Raw genomic sequence first — 26,503 nt, 5'->3', positions numbered from 1 at the left:
GCAAGCACGGAGATCCAGAGACTCACAGCCCGCAACGCTAGCCCGTCCACTCCAGAGGAACGGCTGGACACCGTTGTGGGCAACTGCCACTTGTCGCTGTAGCGGCCCATCCCGGGAGACTGACATCTCCAGCCACCAGCAACAGGAGCTAGACGTCAGGACCACCCGCTCCAACTCCCCATGGGGCTAAGCGACAAGTGGCAGTTTGCCCACAGCCCGAGCTGCGCCCCCCTCATCGGGACACCGAGATTCCAGAGACTCACAGCCAGCAACAACTCTAGCCCAGCCCCGCTCCAACTCCAGAGGAACCCGGGTTGCGGATGAGGGGGCGCAGCTCGGGCTGTGGGCGAACTGACACTTGTCGCCGTAGCGGCCCATCGGGGAGCAGATTCCTCTGGAGTTGGAGGGACAGGGAGACACAGCGGCTTTTGATAATGGTGGGCAATCACTTCCAAAGTTCTGCCCACACAGTCAGTACACCTCTCCTACACTTGTCTCCCGCAATAAGATCATCTCGCAGAGAATGATCCCAGCCTAACCCTCCCTATTCTCTCCTATTCTGTAAGAAAAAACTACATTGGAGACTCAAACTCGTGATCGAGTAACTGCCGGGATCGAGGCGCAAACTCGCGACTTTGCGGATATGAGCCGAGCACTCTACCACTGTGCCAGCCGTTAAAATCTACGCTAAAAATCTTCCATTCCGAAAGCCGAAAAATTCTGAATTACAAAGTGTCTGGTCCCAAGGCTTTCGGATAAAAGATTGTGCACCTGTACTGCAGATGCTGGTTAATACACCACATAGAGTGCTGGAGTAACTCAGCGGCTCAGGCAGCATCACTGGAGAACATGGATAGGTGATGTTTCGGTTTGAGGCCCTTCTTCAGACCCTTCAGCCGAGTTACTCCAGCACTTTGTGGCTTTCCATGCTGCAGCTGGCCTGATAAGGGAAGGCCTCGCCCTTGTTAGGTAACCTGGAGGGCAATTCCAAACAAATAAGAAAACGAAATAGAAAGTTATTAAGCTGCCTGGGTGGAATGAAAATTCAAAGCACTTACTTAAATAAGCATTTATATAACATTATTTTTTTTGGGGGGTGACTCAGTGGAGCTGCTACCTCACAGTGCCTGAGACCCGGGTTCGATCCTGATCTCGGGTGCATGTTCTCCCTGTGACTGCTTGGTGCTCCATTTCCCAACCCATCTTCCAAAGATGTGCAAGCAGGTTTGTTGGTTAATTGGCGTCTGTGAATGTCCCTAGTGTGAAGAGAGTGGATACAAAAGTGGGATACATAGAACTAGTGTGAACGGGTGATCGATGGTCAGCACAAACATGGAAGACTAAAGGGTCCGTCTTCATGCTATATCTCCAAACCCAAAACCTAAACACTTACACTAACCCATGATAATAAGCACCTTAAACAAGTTATTGAACAGGATGAAGCATAACTGTTGCCAACATTTGTAATCCACTATTAAAAATGAACTTGTATATACTATGGAAGAGTGCGTAGGAAGGAACTGCAGATGCTGGTTTACATCGAAGATGAACACAAAATGATGGAGTAACTCAGCGGGATAGGCAGCATCTCTGGAGGGAAGGAATGGGTGACCTTTCGGGTCTTCTTCAGACTCTAAGTTTATCACTGGCTGAAAAAGCATTACCTTTCTGCCATAGTAATGCATGTGCTAACAGATAATGCTATTTATTAAATTGGAATGTGAAGTTTTTCAAAATCTTGTTGAAGCTAAATAGGATTTCACCACTTCTTTGAGCTGTTAAAAGACTTTCAAGACTGCAAATAATTACAAGATTTGGAGTATAGTAGGGCAAGGAAAGGTGAAGAAAAATATTTCCTTAGCATGTGTTATAACGCATGTTTCCATAACACCAATTGGATATAATGGGAATGATGAATTAGGGAACACTTTTTGCATCATGCAATTCAAATTTGATTTGAGGTGTTGTCATTGGAAACTTGAGAACCATTTAAAAGTTATGATGGAAATCGACATGAAGAAAAAAAGCTGTCTTGGATTTAAACAGTATGGTGGGGGGGGGTGGGAGTATACGGTTTCAATGTAACCTCCCCACAGTATTCAGACACAATCGTCTTTTAAGAACCAAGCAGCTTTTTAAACACGGACAGTCACTGAAACCGATAATCATTTCTACTGACATTTGCACAATTCTCTATGAACCAGTGGTTTGCAAATTTTGGCTTTTTAGCTTGCAGAAACAAACAATCTTGTGAGGAAAATGACTTTGTTATTGCGTGTCTGAAATCTCTAATCCTGTTCACAGAGCTCTGGCCAGAATAACCCCTTCCACCATTAGCCTTTGTCTTCTATGGGGAAGCCAATTCTTAATCCAATCCAGCAATTCACCGTGCATCCCATGCATATCAATTTTCTAGATCAGCCTACCATCAGGGACCTTGCCAAAGGACTTACTAAAGTCCACAAAGACAGCCCTATTCTCATGAAACACCTTTGTCGACTCCTCAAAACAACTCAATCAAGTTTGTAAGGCATGATCTGCCCCACACACCATCAGTCCTCTGGGACCTCACCTGGCGATAGAGAGGATACAAAGTTCTTCATCAAGACCCTTGCAATCTCTGTCCTGCCTCCCTCAAAAACCTGGCATAGATCCCATCAGGCGCTGGGGACCATTCCACCATTATCTTCAAGAGGCCCAAGAAACCTTCTTTCTTGGTATCACATTGCCCCAGCATATGATGACACCCTTCACTGATCTCACTATCCAGTCTGAAGAGGGGCCTCAACCCATTCCTTCTCTCCAGAGATGTTGCCTGTCCCACTGAGTTACTCCAGCATTTTGTGTCTACCTTCACTATCCTCCATGTCCATCTCCTTGGTGAAAACCAATGCACAATATTTGTTTGGTGCCTTGCGCACATTCTCTTACTATAAGCATAAATTCTCACCCTCTGTGGTTCTACCTTCTCCAATAGTTAGTCTTATTTTTAATGTGTGCATAAAATGTGTAGGGAGTGACTTTAATCTGATTTGTCAACGATGATATTCCTTGGACCCTTTCGGCCCTTCTAATTCACTACTTGAATAATCACCACATTTACACACAGTGTCAGTTTATACATTATCCAGAAATGTTACCTTTGGTGCTTTGTTTGACTTCAGCAATCGGACTGTGTCTCCTTGCCCTGCCACCTTCACATACAAATCCATTGGGGCTGTGGACGTTTCACAGTCATTCACTGACATTTTCTTTAAAGTGAATTACTTGACAGTGTGTGCACCTGTAAATAAGTCAGATATAAACCTGTCACAGGATACCCGTACCTAGAACCCTGGTCCTGCACGCGTGGCCAAATCGATGGTCTCCACACATGTCTAGGATCAGGCTCGTTCCTCAGTCCCTCATGAAGACTGCACTCAGGTCTCCTCCCCTCTTGCTAACCCCTCTCATACAACCATATAATAATTACAGCACGGAACCAGGCCATCCCGGTCCTTCTAGTCCGTGCCGAACACTTACTCTCACCTACCTGCACTCAGACCATAACCCTCCATTCCTTTCCCGTCCATATACCTATCCAATTTATTTTAAAATGATAAAATCGAAACTGCCTCCACCACTTCCACCGGAAGCTCATTCCACACAGCTACCACTCTCTGAGTAAAGAAGTTCCCCCTCATGTTACCCCTAAATTTTTGTCCCTTAATTCTCAAATCATGTCCTCTTGTTTGAATCTTCCCTACTCTCAATGGAAAAAGCTTATCCACATCAACTCTGTCTATCCTTCTCATCATTTTAAAGACCTCTATCAAGTCCCCCCCCTTAACCTTCTACACTCCAAAGAATAAAGACCTAACTTGTTCAACCTTTCTCTGTAACTTAGGTGGTGAAACCCAGGCAGCATTCTAGTAAATCTCCTCTGTACTCTCTCTATTTCGTTGACATCTTTCCTATAATTTGGTGACCAGAATTGTACACCATACTCCAGAAATGGCCTCACCAATGCCTTGTACAATTTTAACATTACATCCCACCATCTATACTCAATGTTCTGATTTTCCTTCTCTTCAGCTCCCTTCTCCCCTCCTTCTCCTCAACTTCACGTTCAAGTGAGTTTATTGTCATGTGTCCGTGATAGGACAATGAAATTCTTGCTTTGCTTCAGCACACAGAACATAGTAGGCATTTACTACAAAACAGATCAGTGTGTCCATATACCATTATATAAATATATACACACATGAATAAACTGATAAAGTGCAAATAAACTCCCCCCCCCTCCCTTTTATCATTCCCTCCCACTTCTCTCCATAACCTTCTCTTCTCCCCCAACCGCTCCTCTCCCTACCCTCACCTCTCCCCCTGCCCACCCTCTCCTCCATCCCCTCTCTGCACCTGAGACCATCTTTGCCTGAGCCAACAATCCTCCAATCCCCGGACCCCAGGCAGCCCAATCCCCAGCTCTCAGGCCAGTCATCTCTCCCTAACCTTCCTCCCCCCTTCCCCTCTCCTTCTCCCCCTTCACTACCCCTCCTCTGCTTCCTTCCCTACCTCTCCCTCTCCCTGCCTCCCTTCCCTGCCTCCCTTCCCTACCTCTCCTCTCTGCCTCCCTCTCCTCCCTGCCTCCCTTCCCTACCTCTCCTCTCCTCTCTGCCTCCCTCTCCTCCCTGCCTCCCTTCCCTACCTCTCCTCTCCTTCCCTCCCACCTCCTCCTCCTCCTCCTCTCCTGTTTTTACAAAATGTTAAATGGTCAGCTAGACATAGATACAAGACCTACACCAAATCCAAACCAATTAGTAGCAGACGAGGACATTCGATCCAATTTGTGATCCCAGCTACCAAGACAGATGTGTACAGCAATTCGTTCTTCCCCTGCACAATTAAATCTGTAGTTACCCAACCAGGTGCAACTAAATTTAAAGTAGCTCTTTCTTCCCAATAACCCTTTCTGGATTAATCCCTCCCTCCACCAGCTCCAGTTTAAATTCCAATGTGGAATATTTTGGAGAAACCAAGACCCCCTTCTCTCCCCCTTCACTCACCAGCCGGTTGCATCAGCAACGCGCTGTCGCTCCTGGTGCAGCCGCCTCTCCGTCTCTCCCCACCGGGCCCGGGCCCGACCACACGCCTCCTCTCCTCCTGCTCCTCCTGCTCCTCCTCTCCGCCGCAGCTCGGACACAGAACCAAAGATCCTACAGGATCTTTGCACAGAACGACAGCCGGGAGCGAGTGGCCGCAGAGTGAGACAGAGACGAGACTGTGATGGAGGCGGGGTGAGCGGTGAGCGGGGACGGACCGGAAGCCGGTGTCGGTGTCGGGCCTACTGGCGGACAGACAGACAGACAGCCTCCTCCCTCCCTCCCTCCCTCCCTCCCCGCCGGTCCGTCGCCGCCATTGCTGCCGCCGTGATCCACCCCATGAGACGATCGCCAAGAGAACAAGGAACCTATTGACATTTGTCAACGCCACAGCCTCGCCTTTCTGTGCGACCCCACCGGGGCCCGACTGCAGGGGGTTGCCGTGGCAACGATATCTGGACCACTGACCCACCACTGCCTGCATGAAGTAACCGGCTTCCCCTGATCCCACTGGACATCCAATCGCCCTTTTTTACACAAAAGGGAGAAAATTCCACGTTTTAAGAGTGCATGGCCACCGAATGCGGTTGAAAAAATAATCACAGTGGGTATTTACATCATAATATCTGAGGGTATAATGTAATTGTTTCAATCTATAAACATATTCCATCTGCAGGAACCTCTAACGCCTTCATAGCCAGGAGCAGCGTGCAGATTATTTTACACAAAAGGGAGATAATTCCACGTTTTAAGAGTGCATGGCCACCGAATGCGGTTGAAACAATAATCACAGTGGAAAATAATCACAAACATCATCATATCTGAGGGTGTAATTTAATTGTTTCAATCTGTAAACATGTTCCAACTGCAGGGACCTCTAACGCCTTCATAGCCAGGAGCAGTTGCAGATTCTTTCCATGACAGTACATGACATGAATTCGCTGGTTGCCTATGATTCCTCGGATTCAGAGACAGATTATGATAAAAGTGAGGAAATCAAGACAGCTCAAGGAGAACAGGATTTTGCTCGCTCGAGTTTTAAAGTTCAACCTGCATTTCCAAGGCTGGAATCATCTGGATGCGGTCCAGAGGTAATCATTGCTTCATCTCATCGAAATGTGGAATGCAATTTCAACAGTGCACAGAATTGTGCGCAGAGACACTCCAATGCAACTTTCAGACCTCCAGGGACGACTTTAAATAATGTGACACGTTTTCAGTTTTCTAAAAGCGACTATGGAAATCCACGAGCTCTGCTGCAGAAATCTGCCAGAGATGGAAAAATGGACCATTCAGCACAGAAAAGGTTAATTCAAGATTCAGTGACTGATGCTCAAAATATTAGACCTTATGTACCCAAACGATTGAGGCAGAACGAAGCTGTAAATAATAAAAGCAATGAGCTTCGAGAAGGCACAGAAGTTGTCAACACTGGAATAGATTGTACTGCACCAGAAGAACACCGGTTAGGTCTGCTAAGCAGAGTTTCAGACTTCATAAAGCCCTTCTTGGAAAACACGCACAAAACCTCAAACGTCCCGAAGTGCTTGATGTTTGAGCTGCCTCAGCACAAAGGACCAGTGACCACAGTACAATGGTGTCCCGTGGAGACACACAGCCACTTACTGCTCTCTGCCTCCATGGACAAGTCCTTTAAGGTAGATGACCATTTAGAAAATAGATTCTGGGGATTATTAGCCAGCATAAGTTCTGAAAATCATTTATGATTGTGTAGGAAGGAACTGCAGATGCTGGTTCAAAGCGATGCTGGACACAAAAAGCTGGAGTAACTCAGCAGGTCGGATAGCATCTCTGGAGAGAAGGAATAGGTGATGATTCGGGTCGAGACCTTTCTTCAGACTGAGAGTCAGAGGAAAGGGTAATGAGAGATATCGAGGGTGGCGAAAGATATAGAACAAATGAATGAAAGATATGCAAACATTAACGATGATAAAGGAAACAGGCCGTTGTTAGCTGTGGTCTAAGTGAGAACGAGTGCGGACAATGACACTGAACAAGACGACTTTGAAGTTGGTACGACTTGGGTGGGAGAGGGATAGAGAGAGAGCGGATGCAGGGTTACTGTAAGCAGCCCAAGTGTCTCTTATTCCTTTTCTCCAGAGATGCTGCCTGACCCACTGAGTTACTCCAGCTTTTTGTGTCTATTTATGACTAATTGTTATCTAATGCACATGGATATGTAACCTTTCATAAATTCGTTCTTTCTCATTTATTATTTTCCTTCTTTGAATCTCTTTATGACTGAAGTGTGCACAGATAACCTTCCAGTTCATGGACCATAAGTATGTGGATGGTGCCCATTGTTGCAGATTGTCCGTGAGAACCTAGTAAAGGGGGTAAATATGTACAGTACTAGAAAAACAGCCAATAACCAGACACAAAATGAAGGATTACGAGAATACACTTTACAAGGATGTTGCCAGGACTCGAGGGCCTGAGCTATAGGGAGAGGTTGTGCTGGCTATGACTTTATCCCTTGGAACACGGGAGAATCAGGAGTGATCTTATAGAGGTGTACAAAATTATTAGAGGAATGGATCGGGTACTTGCACAGAGCCTTTTGGGGAATCCAGAGGACATAGATTTATGATAAGGGGGGGAGAGATTTAATAGGAACCTGAGGGATAGCTTTTTTACATAAAGGGTGGTGGTTGTATGGAACGAGCTGCCGGAGAGGTAGTTGAGGCAGGTACTATCGCAATGTTTAAAAAGCATTGAGACAGGTACATGGCTAGGACAGGTTAAGAGGAATAAGATGCAGGCAGGTGGGACTAGTGTAGATGGGGCATGTTGGTCGCGTTTGCAATTTGGGCCGAAAGGCCTGTTTCCACGCTGTATAACTCTATGACCATGCTATAATATTTTGCTCTTTTTCATAGAAATATAATCAAACTGAAAAAAAACTATTAGCAGGGAAAATTGATAAAAGAAAGTATAATGAAAATAAAGCTGAAGATTTCTGTGTACAGCTAAACTAAACGGAGGGTAGACATAAAATGCTGGAGTAACTCAGCGGGACAGACAGCATCTCTGGAGAGAAGGAATAGGTGATGTTTCGAGTCGAGACCCTTCTTCAGACTGATGTCAGGGGCAAAGATCGACAGATTAGGAAATGTGAAGGTGTGAAAACAGGGCAAAGGGACTGGACATCAAAGAAAATGTAGAATTGTTAACGGGGACAAGGTAACACAAAGCAAACAGAGATAAAATGTAGACGGAGACAGTAAGACTGGTCAGAGAACTGGAAAGGGGAAGGGATGGAGAGAGAGGAAAAGCAAGGGTTACTTGAAGTTAGAGAACAGTTCATACCAATGGGGTGTAAGCTGCCCAAGCAAAATATGAGGTATTGTTCCTGCAATTTGAACTGGGCCTCACTCTGACAATGTGGGAAAGCCCAGGACAGAAATGTCAGTGTGGGAATGGGAGGGGGAGTTATGGCCCTGTCTCACGGTGCGAGTCCACCCACGAGTGATCCAGAGTGAAAGAAAAAATCAAATCGTGGTTGTCTACGAGATTCCAAGTGTATGTCTAAGTTTGCCGTTTACTTCTAATTTCTGCGATGTACCAAGTTCCTCTCCCGAGTTATCAAGTTCCTCTCCCGAATTACTCTTGAGCCAACAACGACTACCGACGTGTGGAAAAACATCGCATGGTAAAAATGATGTCATGCAGTTTTTTTTACACTATAAAAAGACCCAGCCTGAAGAACGATCTCGACCCGAAACATCACCTATTTCTTTTCTCCAGAGATGCTGCCTGACCAGCTGAGTTAGTCCATCATTTTGTGTCTATCTTTGGTTTAAACTAGTGTCTGCAATTCCTTCCTTCAAACTTTTAGAGCAGTTTGTTTCAAGAAACAATCCTTCCAAAATTGCATTCAAATGTCCATTTGAACTGCATTTGTTCAAGGTCTGGCATTAATCATTGAAAGCCATACGCTGTTTTGTGTCGGGAGGAACTGCAGATGCTGGTTTACACCGAAGATAGACACAAAATGCTGGAGTAACTCAGCGGGACATGCAGCATTTCTGGAGAGAAGGAATGGGTGACGTTTCTGGTCGAGTCCTTTCTTCAAACTGAAAAAACGTTTCGACCCTTCTCTCCAGAGATGCTGCCGGCTTGGCTGAGTTACTCCAGCTTTTTTTGTGTCGAGTAAGATTGCTTTATTCCCTTAATTTATCTCTCATCAAAACGTTGGTAAACTTCTAACAAAAAGATTAGGTAAATTGAACATTAACGTCATTTATTTCCCCCGACAGCAAGGTCCGTAGACCAGAGGGATAGCAGTGTGTGTCTCTCAACTCACCCAGTATGTCTGTCAGAGCAATGATATAGTGAGAGAGAGCACGGGTTAAAGCTAACTTGGATGACTTGCAGCCTGGTTGCACTTTGAGGCAGTGGGCAGAAACTGATTCTACAACTGATGATGAAGTGGGAGATACACTATATTGACCCTCGAGAGGGAGTGAGCTCTGTGATTATAATTGATGCACAGATGGGAGAGATATTCTCTCTCTACAGAGAAGGCATTTCACAAACAAACTCTGAGGTTAATGCAGATACAAGGAACTGTTCTATCTTCTACGTTAACGGACCCGACCCAAAACGTCATCCGTCTATCTATGTTCTATGGAGATGCTGCCTGACCTGCTGAGTTACTCCAACACGTTGTGTCTTTTTAAGTAAAGCAGCATCTACAGTTCCTAAGCCACAAGGTGCTGGTGTAACTCAGCGGGTCGGACAGCAGTATCTCTGGAGAACGTGGGAAGGTTATGTTTTGGGTCAAACAGTCCTGAGTAGGCCCTTCTGAAGAAGGGTCTCAACCCGAAACGTCACCTACCCATGCTCTCCAGAGATGCTGCCTGACCCGCTGAGTTACTCCAGCATTTTGGTGAGTTATGAGCCTTGTTATCAGTAAAAGGTTCTTGTCATTCAGGGCTCACCCACTTTGTAATGCAATTTTTGGTAGAATATAGAACATAGTCTATAAATATGATTCATAGAAGCCGTGCAATAGTTCCATGCTGAAATAAAATTGAAAGCCAAGCTCACAAATTCCCTCTCAATAAACGTAATTCCCTTTATCCTGTATCTGTACACTCGATGCCGACTGCTCGATTGTAATCATATATAGTATTTCCGTTGACTGGATAGCATGCAAGAAAAAGCTTTTCACTGTACACTAACGAAACTAAAATATACAAAAGATAGACGCAAAGTGCTGGAGTAATTCAGCAGATCAGGCAGCATCTCTGGAGAAAAGCAATAGGTGTTGTTTCAGGTCGAGGCACCTTCATCAGACCCAAAACCATCACCTGTTCCTTTTGGCCAGAGATGCTGCCTAACCTGCTGAATTACTCCAGCATTTTGTGTGTATCTTCAGTGTAAACAGGTATCTGCAGTTCATTTTGACACTCCTTAAACTAAACAAAGTTGCTCACATTTCTTTCTATGAACCTGAATTTTTGAAAAGAGTATCTCAAGTTCAAGTTCAAGTGAGTTTATTGTCATGTGTCCCTGTATAGGACAATGAAATTCTTGCTTTGCTTAAGCACACAGAAAATAGTAGGCATTTACTACAAAACAGATAAATGTGTCCATATACCATGATATAAATAGGTGTTTAGCTCGGTTCAGAAGGTTGCATCTGCAAAGAAACTTGCCCTCATACATCATAGACTGGTAGCTGAATCCACCCCACCTCCTTTTTAGTCAGTATTTCCTGATTGCTGACCTTTGCAAATTCTAGCCAGTTCACAGGCAAGGAAACAAAGCAAAACAGAGACACAAGAGTGTGTGAACACTGTCCCATTACAAAAGCAAAGTAAGTTTTTCTCTTGAGGTTTTGTTTAGTTTAGAATAGAGATATAGGGCGGAAGCAGGTCTTTCGGCCCAGCAAGGCCGTGCTGTCCAGCGATCCCCGCACACTAACACTATCCTACACACGCTAGGGACAATTTACAATTACACCAAGCCAATTAACCTACAAACCTGTACATCTTTGGAGTGTGGAGCTCCCGGGAAAAATGTACAAACCCCAGTCACGGGGAGAACGTACAAACCCCGTACAGACACCACCGGTAGTCAGGATTGAACCCGGGTCTCTGGTGCTGTAAGGCAGCAACTCCACCACTGGCCACAGTGCCAGTATTTTGGATTTCACATCATCAGCTGCCTGAGATCAGCACTGTGATGAATATTTCATTTATTTTATTGTCACATAAACCGAGGTACAGTGAGAAGTTTTTGTTTATTCCGTGCTTTACCAGTCAGCAGAAAGACTATACATGATTAGAATCAGGCCGTCCACAGTGCACAGATACAAGATGTATAGTTTAGTTTATTGTCACAGAATCAAGGGATTTGTGGAGAAGGTAGGCACAAGTTACTGATTGTGGATGATCAGCCATGATCACAATGAATGGCAGTGCTGGCTCGAAGCGTTGAATGGCCTCCTCCTGCATCAATTGTCTATGTTTCTATGTAAATTAACTCTCGCATTGCAGCTTTCCCCACACTGCATGGTTCATTCTTTATGCCACTGTTTCTCAGATCCCCGTTGAGTGCTTTTTGCTCCTTCACTGAAAATGTTCCATTAAGATCTGACTAATCTTCAACATTTCACTTCCGGCACTCAGGCCAAACCCGCGAGTTACTCACGAGTCACTACGGTAAACTCACGGGCTACTCCGGTATTACAGCGAGTTTAAAAGTTTCACATTTTTCCTTCAAGAGTAAATTTGACTCGTGGAAATCTTTCAACATGTTGAAAGATTTTCACGAGTTAACAAGTTTCCCGAGTACCTGCCGTTAGCGTTACGAGTCGCTAAGTTACGTCCACGAGTTCCGACGTTCCCGCTACGTTAATTCTATGTGATTACCACGAGTTTGACTTGTTTTTAACTCGGGATCACTCGTGGGTGGACTCGCACCGTGAGACGGGTTTAAGGACCAGTTCTGCTAGGCAGAGGAGAGTTTGGTAGACGGAAATTGGCTGGTTGTGCGGTCGAGGAAGAAACAGAGGGCTTTAAGACCTTCCTGGTGGGGGATAGAGGTGTAGAGTGACTGAACATCCATAGTAAAGATGAGGGAGTGGGGGTCTGCAAAACGTAAGTCATTGACGAGACAAAGGGCGTGTGGGATGTCTTGGACATAGGTAGGGAGGGATTGGACTGGGGGGGGGAGGATAGGATGCAGTTGAGTTATGTGGAAATGAATTCAGTGGGACATGAAAAAGCAGAAACTGGGTATTTTTGTGTATATTTTGGTTAAACCAGCATCTGCAGTTTCTTCATAAACTAAACAGAACATTTTTTTCACCTATGGGGATGCAAATGATGTCATTTGTCATGTATATCTAGTACCTTGTAAAGCTGTAGTTGTAATTTGTGATACAGGACGTTCACAACATATCGTATCTGTGGGCATTGAGGTATGCGGTGATAACTTGAAAAGTAAAAATCTGCAGAAAAAGGAAATCTGAAATGAAAACGGGATGCTGGATATAATGAGGCAGGTTTGCTGCATTTATGGGGAGAGAAAAACCGAGTTACAAGTTGGTGATCTTTCATCAGAATCGGCCAGTTCAGACACAAATGAGAAGGGTTGATTAGCAGCTAGATAAAAAATGCTGGAGAAACTCAGCGGGTGAGGCAGCATCTCTGGAGAGAAGGAATAGGCGACGTTTCGGGTGGAGACCCTTCTTCAGACTGATTAGCAGGTCTGATTAGCAGCTCAGGTTTCTCTCTCCAAAGACAAATCTGCTGTGCATGTCCAGCATTTTCTATTTTCATTCTGTCTTACATAACTTCGCTATTTAATTTTGGATGATGTTGACTGAAATTTTTATGAGACAGTATTTTCATTTACTGACCTAAACTTGCAGCTGAAATCCTTCACTTTGTGTTTTGCTCATCATTACAAATAACATGCTTCAAAGGGGCTCAGTGAGGTATTTTGAAAGTTTATGGGATTGTGAGTCCTGTAAGTTTATCTGTATTTTCCTGGGCTAGATAGCTAATTATTAAACAATTAAACTAATACATTTGTCAAGCTTCATATTTTCAACTATTGTAGCGACTATTTGAGAATGCCAATATAGTTAAGTCTACGGAGAGAAAATTATTTAAGATGCTTTGAGATAGGCACATGGCTATGCAGGAAATGGAGGGATATAGATCACAGACAGGCAGAGGAGATTAGTTTAATTTGGCATTAATTTCAGCAAGGACAATGTGGGCCATAGAAACAGAAAATAAGTGCAGGAGTAGGCTATTCTGCCCGTCGAGCCATTCAATATGACCATGGCTGATCATTCAAAATCAGTACCCCGTTCCGGCTTGTTCCCCATATCCCTTGATTCCCTTAGCCCTTTAAGAGATAGATTTAACTCTCTCTTGAAAAATACCAGTGAATTGGCCTCCACTGCCTTCTGTGGCAGAGAATTCCACAGATTCACAACTCTCTGGGTGAAAAAGTTTTTCCTCATCTCAGTCCTACATGGTCTACCCCTTATTATTAAACTGTGACCCCTGGTTCTGGACTCCCCCAACACCAGGAACATTTTTCCTATGTCTAGCATGTCCAATCCTTTAAGAATTTTATATGTTTCTATAAGATATCCTCTCATCCTTTTAAATTCCAGCGTATATCAGCCCAGTCGATCCATTCTCTCATCATATGTCAGTCCCGCCATCCCGGGAATTAACCTGCTGCACTCCCTCAATAGCAAGAATGTCCTTCCTCAAATTAGGAGACCAAATCTGCACACAATGCTCCAGATGTGGTCTCACCAGGGCCCTGTACAACAGCAATAGGACCTCCTTGCTTCTAAACGTGAATCCTCTCGCTATGAAGGCCAACGTGGTCTCATAAAGAAAGGAAGAGGCGGAGACGGTAGGCTATGTGGGAGAGCTGGGAAGGGGGAGGGGAAGGAGGGAGAAAGCAAGGACTACCTGAAATTAGAGAAGTCAATGTTCATACTGCTGGGGTGTAAACTACAAAAGCGAAATATGAGGTGTTGTTCCGCCAATTTGCACTAGGCCTCACTCTGGCAATGGAGGAGGCCCAGGACAGAAAGGTCAGATTCAGAATGGGATGGGGAGTTGAAGTGCTGGGCAACCGGGAGATCAGGTTGGTTAGTACGGACTGAACGGAGGTTTTGGGCGAAGCGGTCGCCAAACCTACGCTTGCTCTTGCCGATGTAGAGCAGCTGACACCTAGAGCAGCGGATGCAATAGATGAGGTTGGAGGTGGTGCAGGTGAACCTCTGCCTCGCCTGGAAAGACTGCTTGGGTCCTTGGATGTAGTCGAGGGGGGAGGTAAAGCAACAAGTGTAGCATTTCCTGCGGTTGCAAGGGAAAGTACCAGGGGAAGGGGTGGTCTGGGTGGGAATGGACGAATTGACCAGGGAGTTATGGAGGGAACGGTCTCTGCGGAAAGCAGAAAAGGGAGGAGATGGGAAGATGTGGGCCAGTGGCAGGATCTCACTGGAGATGGCGAAATTGTCAGAGGATTATATGTTGTATGCGCCGGCTGATGGGGTGGAAGGTGAGGACAAGGGGGAATCTGTCCTTGTTACGAATGGGGGGATGGGGAGTAAGAGTGGAGCTGCAGGATATAGAAGAGACCCTGGTGAGAGCCTCATGTATAATAGACGAGGGGAACCCATGTTTCCTAAAGAATGAGGACATCTCCGATGCACTGGTGTGGAACACCTCATCCTGGGTGCAGATGTGGCTTAGACGGAGGAATTGGGAGTAGGAGATGGAGTTCTTACAGGATGCAGGGTGGGAAGAAGTGTAGTCAAGATAGCTGTGGGAGTCGGTGGGTTTGTAGTAGATGTCGGTCAGTAGTCTATTACCTGCGATAGAGATGGTGAGATCAACGAACGGTAGGGAGATGTCGAAAATGGTCCAGGTGAATATGATGGAAATTGGTGGTGAAATGGACGAAGTCCGAGTTCTGCATGGGGGCAGGAGGTGGCACTGTGCAGTCGTCAATGTAGCAGAGATAGAGTTCAGGGATAGGGCCACAGTATGCCTCGAACAGGGATTGTTTGACGTACCCTACAAAGAGACAGGCATAGCTAGGGCCCATGCGCGTGCCCATAGCTACGCCTTGGATTTGGAGGAAATGGGAGGAGTCAAAGGAAAAGTTGTTAAGGGTGAGGACCAGCTCCGCTAAGCGAAGGAGAGTATTAGTAGACGGAAATTGGTTGGTTCTACGGTCAAGGAAGAAAAGGAGGGCTTTAAGACCCTCCTGGTGGGGGATGAAGGTGTGGAGTGACTGGACATCCATGGTGAAGATGAGGGAATGGGGGCCTGGAGAACGGAAGTCATGAAGGAGACGAAGAGCGTGTGAGGTGTCTTGGACATAGGTGGGGAGGAATTGGACCAGGGGGGATAGGATGGAGTCGAGGTATGTGGAAATAAGTTTGGTGGGACATCAGCAAGCAGAAACAATGGTTCTGCCAGGACAGTCAGGTTTGTGGATTTTGGGGAGAAAACCGGGCCGTGCGGGGCTGGGGGACAATGAGGTTGGAGGCTTGGGCGGGCAGGGAGCCAGAAGCGATGAAGCCAGTGATGGTGTTTAAGATGTTCAAGAAGGAACTGCAGATGCTGGAAGATCGAAGGTACACAAAATTGCTGGAGAAACTCAGCGGGTGAAGCATCATCTATGGAGCGAAGGAAATAGGCGACGTTTCGGGCCGAAACCCTTCTTCAGACTGATGGGGGGGGGGGGGGGGGGGGGGGGGGGGGGGGGGGGATGGGGAGGGGGGGGGGGGGGGGAGGGAGGAGGAAGGAGAAGGGGAGGAGGAGGAGCCTGGGGGCGGGCGGTTGGGAGGGTGAGAGGAGACAGCTAGAGGGTTAAGGAAGGGGGGAGACAGCAAGGGCTAGCAAAATTGGGAGAATTCAATGTTAATGCCATCGGACGCAAGCAACCCAGGCGGAATATGAGGTGCTGTTCCTCCAATTTCCGCTGTTGCTCACTCTGAGACCCAGGACAGAGAGTCGGATTGGGAATGGGAGGGGGAGTTGAAGTGTTGAGCCACCAGGAGTTCTTGTTGGTTCTTGCGGACTGAGCGGAGGTGTTCGGCGAAACGATCGCCCAACCTACGCTTAGTCTCACCGATGTAAATCAGCTGACATCTAGAGCAGCGGGTGCAGTAGATGAGGTTGGAGGAGATGCAGGTGAACCTTTGTTGCGCCTGGAATGACTGCTTGGGTCCTTGAATGGAGTCGAGGGGGGAGGTGCAGGTGCAACCTTTGCAACGGAAAGTCACCCAGGAGGGAAGGGAAGAATTGTTGCGGAGGGAGCAGTCTTTGCGGAAGGCAGACATGGGGGGAGATGGGAAGATGTGGCGAGTGGTGGGGTCACGTTGGAGGTGGAGGAAATGGCGGAGGATGATTTGTTGTATTTGCCGGCTGGTGGGGTGAAAGGTGAGGACTAGGGGGACTCTGCCCTTGTTGCGAGTGCGGGGATGGGGAGAGAGAGCAGTGATGCGGGGTATGGATGAGACCCTGGTGCGAGCCTCATCTATGGTGGCGGAGGGGAATCCCCGTTCCCTGAAGAGCGAGGACATTTCCGATGCCCTGGTGTGGAACGTCTCATCCTGGGAGCAGATGCGGCGTAGGCGGAGGAATTGGGAGTAGGGGATGGAGTCCTTACAGGGGGCAGGGTGCGAAGACGTGTAGTCCAGATAGCCATGTGAGTCAGTGGGTTTATAGTGGATGTCGGTCAGAAGTCTGTCCCCTGCGATGGAGATGGTGAGGTCAAGGAATGCTAGGGAAGTGTCGGAAATGGTCCAGGTGTATTTGAGTGCCGGATGGAAGTTGGTGGTGAAGTGGATGAAGTCAGTCAGTTGTGTGTGGGTGCAGGAGGTGGCCCCAAAGCAGTCGTCAATGTAACGGAGGTAGAGGTCGGGGATGGGGCCCTGGTACGTATTGAACAAGGATTGTTCAACGTACCCGACAAAGAGGCAGACGTAGCTGGGGCCCATGCGTGTGCCCATAGCTACGCCTTGTGTTTGGAGGAAATGGGAGGAGTCAAACGTAAAGTTGTTGAGGGTGAGGACCAACTCCGCTAAGCGGAGGAGAGTGTCAGTGGCTGGGTATAGGTTGCTCCTCTGGTCGAGGAAGAACTGGAGGGCTTTGAGGCCATCCTGGTGGGGGATGGAGGTGTAGAGTGACTGGACGTCCATGGTGAAGATGAGGGGGTGAGGGCCTAGAGAGTGGAATGCGCGGAGGCGGCGGAGAGTGTCTGAGGTGTCTAGAACATAGGTGGGAAGGGATTTGACCAAGGGGGATAGTATGGAGTCAAGGTATGTGGAGATGAGTTCGGTGGGGCACGAACAAGCAGAGACAATAGGTCTGCCGGGAGAGCCGGGTTTGTGGATTTTGGGGAGAAGGTAAAAACGGGCCGTGCGGGGCTGGGGAACGATGAGGTTGGAGGCTTGGTCGGGCAGGGCGTGGGAATTGATGAAGTCGGTGATGGTGCTAGAGATGGTGGCCTGGTGCTCGTCAGTGGGGTCATGGTCCAGGGGTAAGTAGGAGGAGGTGTCCGAGAGTTGGCGCGTGGCCTCAGCTTTGTAGAGATCGGCGCGCCAGACTACCACGGCACCTCCCTTGTCAGCTGGTTTGATAACCCAATCTGGGTTGTTGCGGAGTGATTCAATGGCAGTGCGTTCAGGGGGGGAGAGATTGGAGTGAGACAGGGGAGTGGAGAAGTTGAAGCGGTTGATGTCGCGACGGCAGTTCTGGATAAAGAGTTCCAGAGCCGGGACTTTATGAGGGGGGTTCCACGAGGAGGGGGTGCGTTGGAGACGGGAAAAAAAAGGGTCATCATTGGGGGGAGGGGGGGCTGTGAGGCGGAGGTGACGGTAGAAGCGCTCCCATGGTGGGCGCGCATTGAGGTGGGGACGGAGGGGGACAAAGGGTAGAAGCGCTCCAAGTCATGGTGTGGGCGCGGAACTCATTGAGGGGATGGTCGGGGGGGGGGGGGACCCGGCAATGGGAGTGGGGCCAGAGAACCTCTGACTGACGGGACATGTGACCGTGGTTCGGTGTTGGAGAGGGGGAGGTCGGGGGTGATGGTGAACTCCTGGCAGGGATGGTTAGCAAGGTTGGGCAGACTGGCACTAGGACCCAGTGGAGTCAAACCCAGGAGAATGGGAGTAAGCAGCGTGGAGGCTCCAGGCCCAGTGCAGAGTCCAGGCTCCAGGTAAGGCAACGGCTGTGGGTAGTTGGAGGGAGGTGGAGTGGCGCGGGTCACCGGACCCGATGGTCGGAGTATGCATAAGCTAAAGATGGCTGCAATACAGGCCTGGTAGAGCATCACCAGAGAAGACACCCAGCAACTGGTGATGTCCATGAATCGCAGACTTCAAGCAGTCATTGCATGCAAAGGATATGCAACAAAATACTAAGCATGACTACTTTCATTAACATGACACTGCTGTGTCCCAAACATTATGGTGGCCTGAAATGGGGGGACTATGTATAAACACTGCTGTAATTTCTACATGGTGAAACCAAAATGTATAAAAATGGCCTTTATTAAAATCTGACAATGTGCACTTTAACCACATGTGATTTTTTTTCTATTACAAATCTCAAATTGTGGAGTACAGAGGCAAATAAATAAATGAAGGGGTCTTTGTCCCAAACATTATGGAGGGCACTGTATATATTGTAAATAACGGGTCCCTGCACTGAGCCTTGCGGCAGCCAACTAATTACCATGTGCGGACGTGGCGTTGAAGGACGAGAACCCGAAGGAAAGAAGTGGAAGCCAAATAACCAAACGGAAACTAAACCAAAACGCCAAATAACCTAACGGAAACTAAAGCAAAACGGCAACTAACAGAAAGCGTATAAAACCGAAACACCAACTAAACGAAATGGTGGGACGCCTAAAAGCAAACTTAACGAAAGGCCGCTCTGCCGAAATGCCAACTCACCGAAAGGCTGCGTTGCCTACAAGCCATCTCACAGAATGGCTGCTCTGCCGAAAAGTCAAATAACGGGCATGATGTCGTCGGGGGCAGGGGGGCGGGGCTTGTCAGCGATTGGTCCAGACCCCCGCGTCCATCACATCACTGGCCAGTGGAGATGGGGGGGGGGGGGGGGGAGTCATTTTCCCACACAAGCGTTAGGTGACTTTGCACTCTGAATCCGAGCCCCAAGTTGTAAGCGCCGAAGGAGTGCATCCCTCGGGACAACCCCTACTCTCCCACAGCCACGGCCGCCCTCCACCTCGTCTCCCCCGTGTGGCCGCACTGTGACGGGTAGTGTGTCGGCAGCGCCGGGTGGAGCAGAGGTGTGGGACAGGCTGGTCCCTCCGCCCACCCAGAGTCACTGACCCTGATGCACCGCCATCACCCCCCGATACCCACACCGAGTGATTCACCACCCACCCCGGCTGCGGGGACAGACGGCTCGGTGCATTGGCTGCCATAGTAATCTGCTTTTAAAACATGGGGTGTGGACACAAATTCCCCGGCGAGCCAATGACAAGTGTGCATGACAACGAACAATTTTATCTCCTCCCATTTCCCCCCACCCCTCCCTCACAACAAAGAGCACGTTTTATTTAATGTTTAAACACAGTAATACCATCCGGTTGTCTGCGTAACGCACACAAGCTCCCACGCTCAAAACACCAGGTAATCTGTAATCTGTTTTACCCGAAGATGGACACAAAAAGCTGGAGTGACTAAGCGGGACAGGCAGCATCTCTGGAGAGATAGAATAGGTGACGTTTCAAGTCAAGTCAAGTGAGTTTATTGTCATGTGTCCCTGATAGGACAATGAAATTCTTGCTTTGCTTCAGCACACAGAACATAGTAGGCACGAATGCAGAACAGATCAGTGTGTCCATATACCATTATATAAATATATACACACATCAATAAATAAACTGAAAAAGGGCAAATAAACAGATAATGGGCTATTAATGTTCAGAGTTTTGTCCGAGCCGAGTTTAATAGCCTGATGGCTGTGGGGAAGTAGCTATTCCTGAACCAAGTCTGAAGGGTCTTGACCCGAAATGCCACTAATTCCTTCTCTCCAGAGATGTCTCATTTCATCGCCTGAGACCATTCAGGTCTGAAGAATGGTCTCCACCCGAAACGCCACCCATTCCTTCTCTCCAGAGATGCTGCTGAGGTACTCCAGCTTTTTGTGTTAAAACAGATTACAGACTATCTGGTGTTTTTGAGCGTGGGAGCTTGTGTGCATTACGCAGTCGGTATTGCTGTGTTTAAACAATAAATAAAACGTGCTGCTTGTTGTCAACGGGGGGGGAGTGGGGGGAGATAAAATTGTTCGTTGTTATGCACACTTGTCATCGGCCCGCCAGAGAATTTGTGTCTTCCCCCATTTTTTAAAAGCGATTTTCTATGGCTGCCAATGCCCCGCGGTCAGGGTGGGGGGGTGAATCACCTGGTGTAGGTGTCGGGGGTGATCACCCCATGTGTGGAGGTTGGGGTCCAATGGCGGTGACTCTGGGTGGGCGGAGGGACCAGCCTGTCCCACACCTCTGCTCCACCCGGCGCTGCCGACACACGGCCCGTCACAATGCGGCCGCACGGGAGAGATGAGGTGGAGAGCGGTCGTGGCCGTGGGAGAGTTTTGAAAGATTATTACTAATGCATCCACTATTTCTGGAGCTACTTCCTTAAGTACTCTGGGATGCAGCCTGTCTGGCCCTGGGGATTTATCGGCCTTTAATCCATTCAATTTACCCAACACCACTTCCCGACTAACCTGGATTTCACTCAATTCCTCCAACTCCTTTGACCCGTGGTCCCCTGCTATTTCCGGCAAATTATTTATGTCTTCCTTAGTGAAGACGGAACCAAAGTAGTTATTCAATTGGTCCGCCATATCCTTGTTCTCCATGATCAACTCACCTGTTTTTGTGTCTATACTCGGTTTGAACCAGCATCTGCAGTTCCTTTCTACACAAGTATCATTTAATGTTGCCTCTGTAAAGGTTGGAGATAAGTGTTAATAGTAGTTGCTGTTGTTCTTTGCTTCAAGAAGAAACCCGGCTGCGAGGTGGTACATTGTTGGTGCTGGGTTGAAGGGCTTGTTCTGTCCTCTTTCCAGACATGAGTATCCCTGTCAGTATCCCTGTCAGTTGCGATCTCTGCTCACCAGATGGCTCTGTGGCACTAATTTTAAGATCAGTCGCTAAATTGCATATCTGTAGACTGTACATTCATCACCCGGCTGTCTAATAAAATGGGTCATTCATTCATTGCTCCTCAAACTTGATTAATTTGCAAAATCTCAACATATATTTGAGCCATTTTTTAATCTTTGTTTGTTGGATGAACTCTTTCTAGTTGGATTTAGCACTAAAATAGCTTTGAATCTGAATTACGGGACAGAGGCACTAAAATCTGCATTTGTCAATCGTGGTATTCATCTTTCAAATCATAATCCTTCATAAAAAGGGGAAATTCAGCAAATTGAGCACAAGAATTCTTTATGGTTCCGATAACCATGAATCTTGATATAAGATATTTCACATGGTAAATGCGAACAGGTTATTGCACGTGAAATAACAAATAATCTGTAGATAGGGACAAAATGCTGGAGTAACTCAGCGGGACAGGCAGCATCTCTGGAGAGAAGGAATGGGTGAAAATCGCAATTAATAGCCTAATTGAAGCTGGAAAATGTATTGTCAAATTGGAGGAATATTTTAGGGCTGTTTGGATGTGCGATTGCCAATGACATTATCTCACCCAGTGACAATTCCTGGCTTTTTGTTGTATATCAAATGAATGCTTTTGTACTTTTCAGCCTATTTTGATGAAGTTGTCATATGGACATTATTAGTGTGCTGAAATTCACATCATATTGCAATAAATCACCTTTGCTATTTAAATGTTTGCAGAAGAGATAAAGTACAAATACTAAAAACTTGAAATTGAGGGAGTGAAAACACAATATCTGTCAGGAAGGATATATATTTCAGATATTACATAGAAATTTGTGATGTATTTGCATTCTGCTGCTCATTTCATGCTGGTATCGTTGAGTCAGGTGTCATGCAGCACAGAAACTGGCCCTTCAGCCCAACATGTCCATGCCAACAAGATGTACCATCTAACCATATGAGAGAATGACCTTGTACTGAATAGCCACCAAAGAAAGGAACCACTATGAACCTACAACCCCCTCGACAACAGACGGTCTATGGCAAGGCCATGCAAAACATGAGTCCCTTTACGAATCTTGGGAGCAACCTCTGAGAGACGCTAGGCATCAGTGATGAAATTTACCAGCATCTCCTGTTGGCCCTCTGTGGAAAAGGTCGAAGACTCAGATCTCAAAATCCAGGTTCCACACAGTATCAATGATCTGACCTTTTGTACGCTTCCGAGGTATGGCTACCCAGAGCTTGTCACTCAACGCATCGGGGAAGCAGCACCAGAGCTATCTCCACAAAATCCCTCACATCCACTGACAGCGTAAGTGAATCAATGCCTTTCTGTCCTAACAACCCCAGCCATGAGACTCTGACATCATGCAGTTGTCTTTGATGAACAGACCATTTTGCCTGCATGCTCCACAGCAGACACTCAAAACAGATGGTGCAAGAAATAATCAGGACAGAGGAAACGTCTCAAGGAATAGAGGTGGCACAGTGGTAGATTTGCTGACCTGCCAAAGACCTGGGTTCGATCCTGACCTCGGGCGCTGTCTGTATGGAGTTTGTACGTTCTCCCTGTGACCACAAGGGTTTTCTCCGGGTGCTCCGGTTTCCTCCCACATTCCAAAGACGTGCAGGTTTGTAGGTTAATTGACTTTGGTAAAAGTGTAAAATAGTGCCTTGTGTGTAGGATAGTGCTAGTATATGGGGTGTTCGCCTGCTGGCACAGACTAGGTGGGCCGAACGGCCTGTTTCCAAGCTGTATCTCTAAAATCTAAAGTCTTAAATTAAAGATTTATTGAAACCTCTCTGAAAATATGTAACCTCCACAACTAATTTGAGAGAGTCCCTAGCTTGTGTCCAATCAGAATCGGGAAGGAGATACTGGGATGGCTGCCTTAATCGTGACCACACTGAAGTCCAACAAGGGGGAATGTTACTCAGCATCCCATATTATCCACTCATCCATCTTTTGTCCCTCTTGTGGTGGAGGCTGTGAACTGCCCATGTTCATCTGTATGAATTAATTACAGATTTGATTTATTTCCCCCTCAATATAGTTTCTGAAGAATTTATGCATTTACCCAACTAGGTGTTAAAAACTTAAATTCCATTTGCTGTCAAGGCCACAGCCATTCTGAGGAACAACTATCACCTCTTTAGGAGGGTTCTTTAGGAGCCAGAGAATTACTTCAGTCTTATTCTATCAGTGCAGTGGGAATTGCAGCACTGTCAATGATAACGCTAATGTAAATAGGGTTGTCATCAGAGTAAAAATATACTTTACTGACACTTCTATCCAAAGGCTAACACCTCGAGCACAAAATCATTAATAGCCAATGATAAACCAAAACTTTCTCAGCTAAGGGATTTGTCCTTGTGCTGGTCTTTGCAATCATTGCCATGCATTATGTAGATCATGTATTTATTTATAAGGTACTTTAATTAGAAAAATGGCTCGATGCACTTTCAAAATGTGTGATCTATATAAAGTGATGATGATGGTAAAACCAAAGATCTTATAGCGAAGCAAGATGGATTACTCTCACGCAAACGTGAGGTACGCTCATGGGCGGATTCATGGGTGATTATAGGACACATTTTAGCAACCTGACTCCGCCATCTTGTTCCGCCATCTTGTTCCGCTTTCTTGCTCCCGCCTTCTTGCTCCCGCCTTCTTGCTTCCGGCCAAAGAAGGCCGGAAGCAAGAAAAGCGGGAGCAAGAAAGTGGGGAGAAGGAGTGCGGGGCCCGGGGCGGCGGGGAGAGAGAGTCCGGGGCAGCGGGGAGAGGGAGAGCGGGGCCCGGGGCAGCGGGGAGAGAGAGTGCGGGGTCCGGGGCAGCGGGGAGAGAGAGTGCCCCAAGACAATGTTTCTTATTTAATGTCCCTTGTCTAGTCTGAAATAAAGTTCATTATTGGATTAGAAGAAATATAATTGTGTGTGTTATATACATTTATATAATTTTCATGTATGTGTGTTTATAAAAATTTTATTCCTTAACAAGAATCAACAGAATTATGAACTAACAGAATTATGAATCTAACCCTATAATCACGCACAAAAAGTCCCCCCCTGTCAATCACCCTGCGAGTCGGGTCGGTTCCGGTTACTACAAAATCAACTCAAACACTGTTTGTGAGCCATTTAAAAAGAAATGATTTAAAAAACATTAAAAAAGACTATTACCAGAATCAAATTTTATTCTTGACAAGAAGTTTGAACTGACAGATTTATGAATCTGACCCACACAAACTGTTGCCCCGCAACATTGATTACAGTGCGAGTCGGGTCGGGTTAGGTAGGCTCAGGTTGCTAAAATGGGCGTGGAAAATGCCCATGATCCCCTCCATAGCGTACTACACGTCAGCACATTGCATTTAGCAGGAGTAGCCTATCTTGCTCCGCTATAAGATCTTTGGGTAAAACTGCAGAACCTGGGGGCAGAATCCCAGATCATTAAAGGTTTGTTTTTATCACAGAGATTAGTGGTTTGTATGACCATTGTTACTTGACTGATGGGAGAATCAGCTTCAATGTATGCAGCATCAAGGTCACCAACAATGGTGGTTTTGATGCTACTGTGGTGAAATCACCTAATCAGAGAGAGTAGAGAGACACAAAATGCTGGAGTAACTCAGCGGGACAGGCAGCATCTCTGGAGAGAAGGAATGGGTGATGTTTCGGGGCAAGACCCTTCTTCAGACTGCTCGAGAGCAGTAAGGTGAAGCGCAGAGGCATCCGCTATTGAAGGAGGACAAAGCTGAGAGTCGGGACCAGGCACAAACAGCAGTAAGAAGGGAGCCAGGCTGGAGATTTAAAGCAATGGGAAAGAGGGAGGACAGACAGCTGGGACTAGCATGGATGGTCGGCATGGGAAAGGTGGGCCAAAGGGCTTGTTTGTGTGCTGTATGACTCTATGACAGCATCTTAGGGGTTAATGGACAATCAATGTTTTGGGTTATGACTCTGGACTGAGAGGGTGAAGGGGAGATAGCCAGTGGAAAGGGGTAAGATGTGACCATAAGACAAAGGAGCAGAATTTAGGCCATTCAGCCCATCGATGCCTGCTCTGACATTCAATCATGCATGGCTGATTTATTTTTCCCTCTCAACCTCATTCTCCAGCCTTCTCCCTGTAGCCTTTGAGGTGCGGGGGATTCGATGGATCCAGTTGAGGAGGGGTGGATCATTGAATGGAGTCGGGTGGAGGAGAGAGGGGCACAGACGGCAGGAGGCTGGGACGTGAGAGGTGGAGGTAACCAGGGAAGGTGGAGGGTGGAGGTAACCAGGGAAGGTGGAGGGTGGGACCCAAGATGGGAGGTGGGTGGGCAGATGGGAACAGTGGGGGGAGGAGGAGATCTGATATGAGGAGCGTGTGGGTGGTGGGCAGATGGAGTGGGTGGGATCTGGGTGAGACAGTGCACGGTGGTGCTGGAAATAAGGGTATGTGTTAACATTCGGGGTGGACAGAGGGACAGAGGTGAGTGTGTAGGAAGGAACTGCAGATGCTGGGTTTGCACCGAAAATAGACATAAATTGGCGGAGTAATTCAGCGGGACAGGCAGCATCTCTGGATAGAAGGAATGGGTGATGTTTTGGGGAGAGCAGATCAACTGACAGTAGAGAACTGTGTTCATGCCATTGTGTTTTGGTCCATAGGTTCAACTTATAAATCGATGGTATTTTGTAAAGCATATCATGTACTATGGTAAGAGTATTTATTTGGCAGTGAACCATTTGAAATTGGTTATCAGCATCATTCCACTGGTGTCCTCTTTTCTGAGAAAGAGCTAAGTACAAATTGTATCTAGAGATAAAAGGGAGCAGGAGATATTACATTTCAGGCTAAGGGAATACAACAAACTACTGACGAAAAAATGATCTGTTTTCATGATGACTTTCAGAAATTGTCACCAATTTTGGAATGTTTTATAATGTCAGATTAATGTAGTTTGAAATCTCCTGTGTGTTCTATTGCAGCAAGTGATATAGTTTGGGTATCAAGATGACAGGCAATGCCGTATCCTGATTAATCACCATGAGGGGTGGCGAATGGTTGGCCTTTGTTTTTTCGTCTTTTTAAAACATTTTTTAGCCTGTTTTATAAGTTTGTGTAAATGTTTTCCGGTTTGTTTTATGAGGCGGGGGTGGGGGGGTTTGGGAGAAACTTTTTTTATCAGTTTCTTACCTTGCCGGAGGTGCGATGTTTCTGGGTCACGTCTCTGGTCGCTCTG

At 46.9% G+C, this 26,503-nt stretch overlaps 2 protein-coding genes across 3 annotated transcripts in view; one reads left to right on the top strand and one right to left on the bottom strand.

Moving 5' to 3' along the window:
- The window catches only part of LOC129700553 (tryptophan--tRNA ligase, cytoplasmic), a 29,917-nt gene extending 24,721 nt beyond the window's left edge, over window positions 1–5,196 (bottom strand). For both annotated transcript variants that reach the window (XR_008724076.1, XM_055641155.1), the window contains exons 1-2: window positions 5,046–5,196; window positions 3,141–3,283 (exon numbers count right to left, since the gene is read on the bottom strand). Coding sequence is in view for 1 of the 2 variants with exons in the window: in XM_055641155.1 (XP_055497130.1) it covers window positions 3,141–3,248 (108 nt within the window). In the remaining variant the exon portion in view is untranslated. The remainder of the gene's footprint in view (window positions 1–3,140; window positions 3,284–5,045) is intronic.
- A 220-nt stretch (window positions 5,197–5,416) lies between these two features.
- Window positions 5,417–26,503, top strand: part of wdr25 (WD repeat domain 25) — a 57,140-nt gene continuing 36,053 nt past the window's right edge. The window contains exon 1 of the mRNA XM_055641154.1: window positions 5,417–6,739. Coding sequence (XP_055497129.1) covers window positions 5,999–6,739 — 741 coding nt within the window. The 5' untranslated portion in view covers window positions 5,417–5,998. The remainder of the gene's footprint in view (window positions 6,740–26,503) is intronic.

Source organism: Leucoraja erinacea, chromosome 9 (genome assembly GCF_028641065.1).
Source record: "Leucoraja erinacea ecotype New England chromosome 9, Leri_hhj_1, whole genome shotgun sequence".
NCBI lineage: Eukaryota > Metazoa > Chordata > Chondrichthyes > Rajiformes > Rajidae > Leucoraja > Leucoraja erinaceus.
The sequence above is the reverse complement of the archived record's forward strand: the minus strand, read 5'-3'. Positions and strand labels throughout refer to the sequence as shown.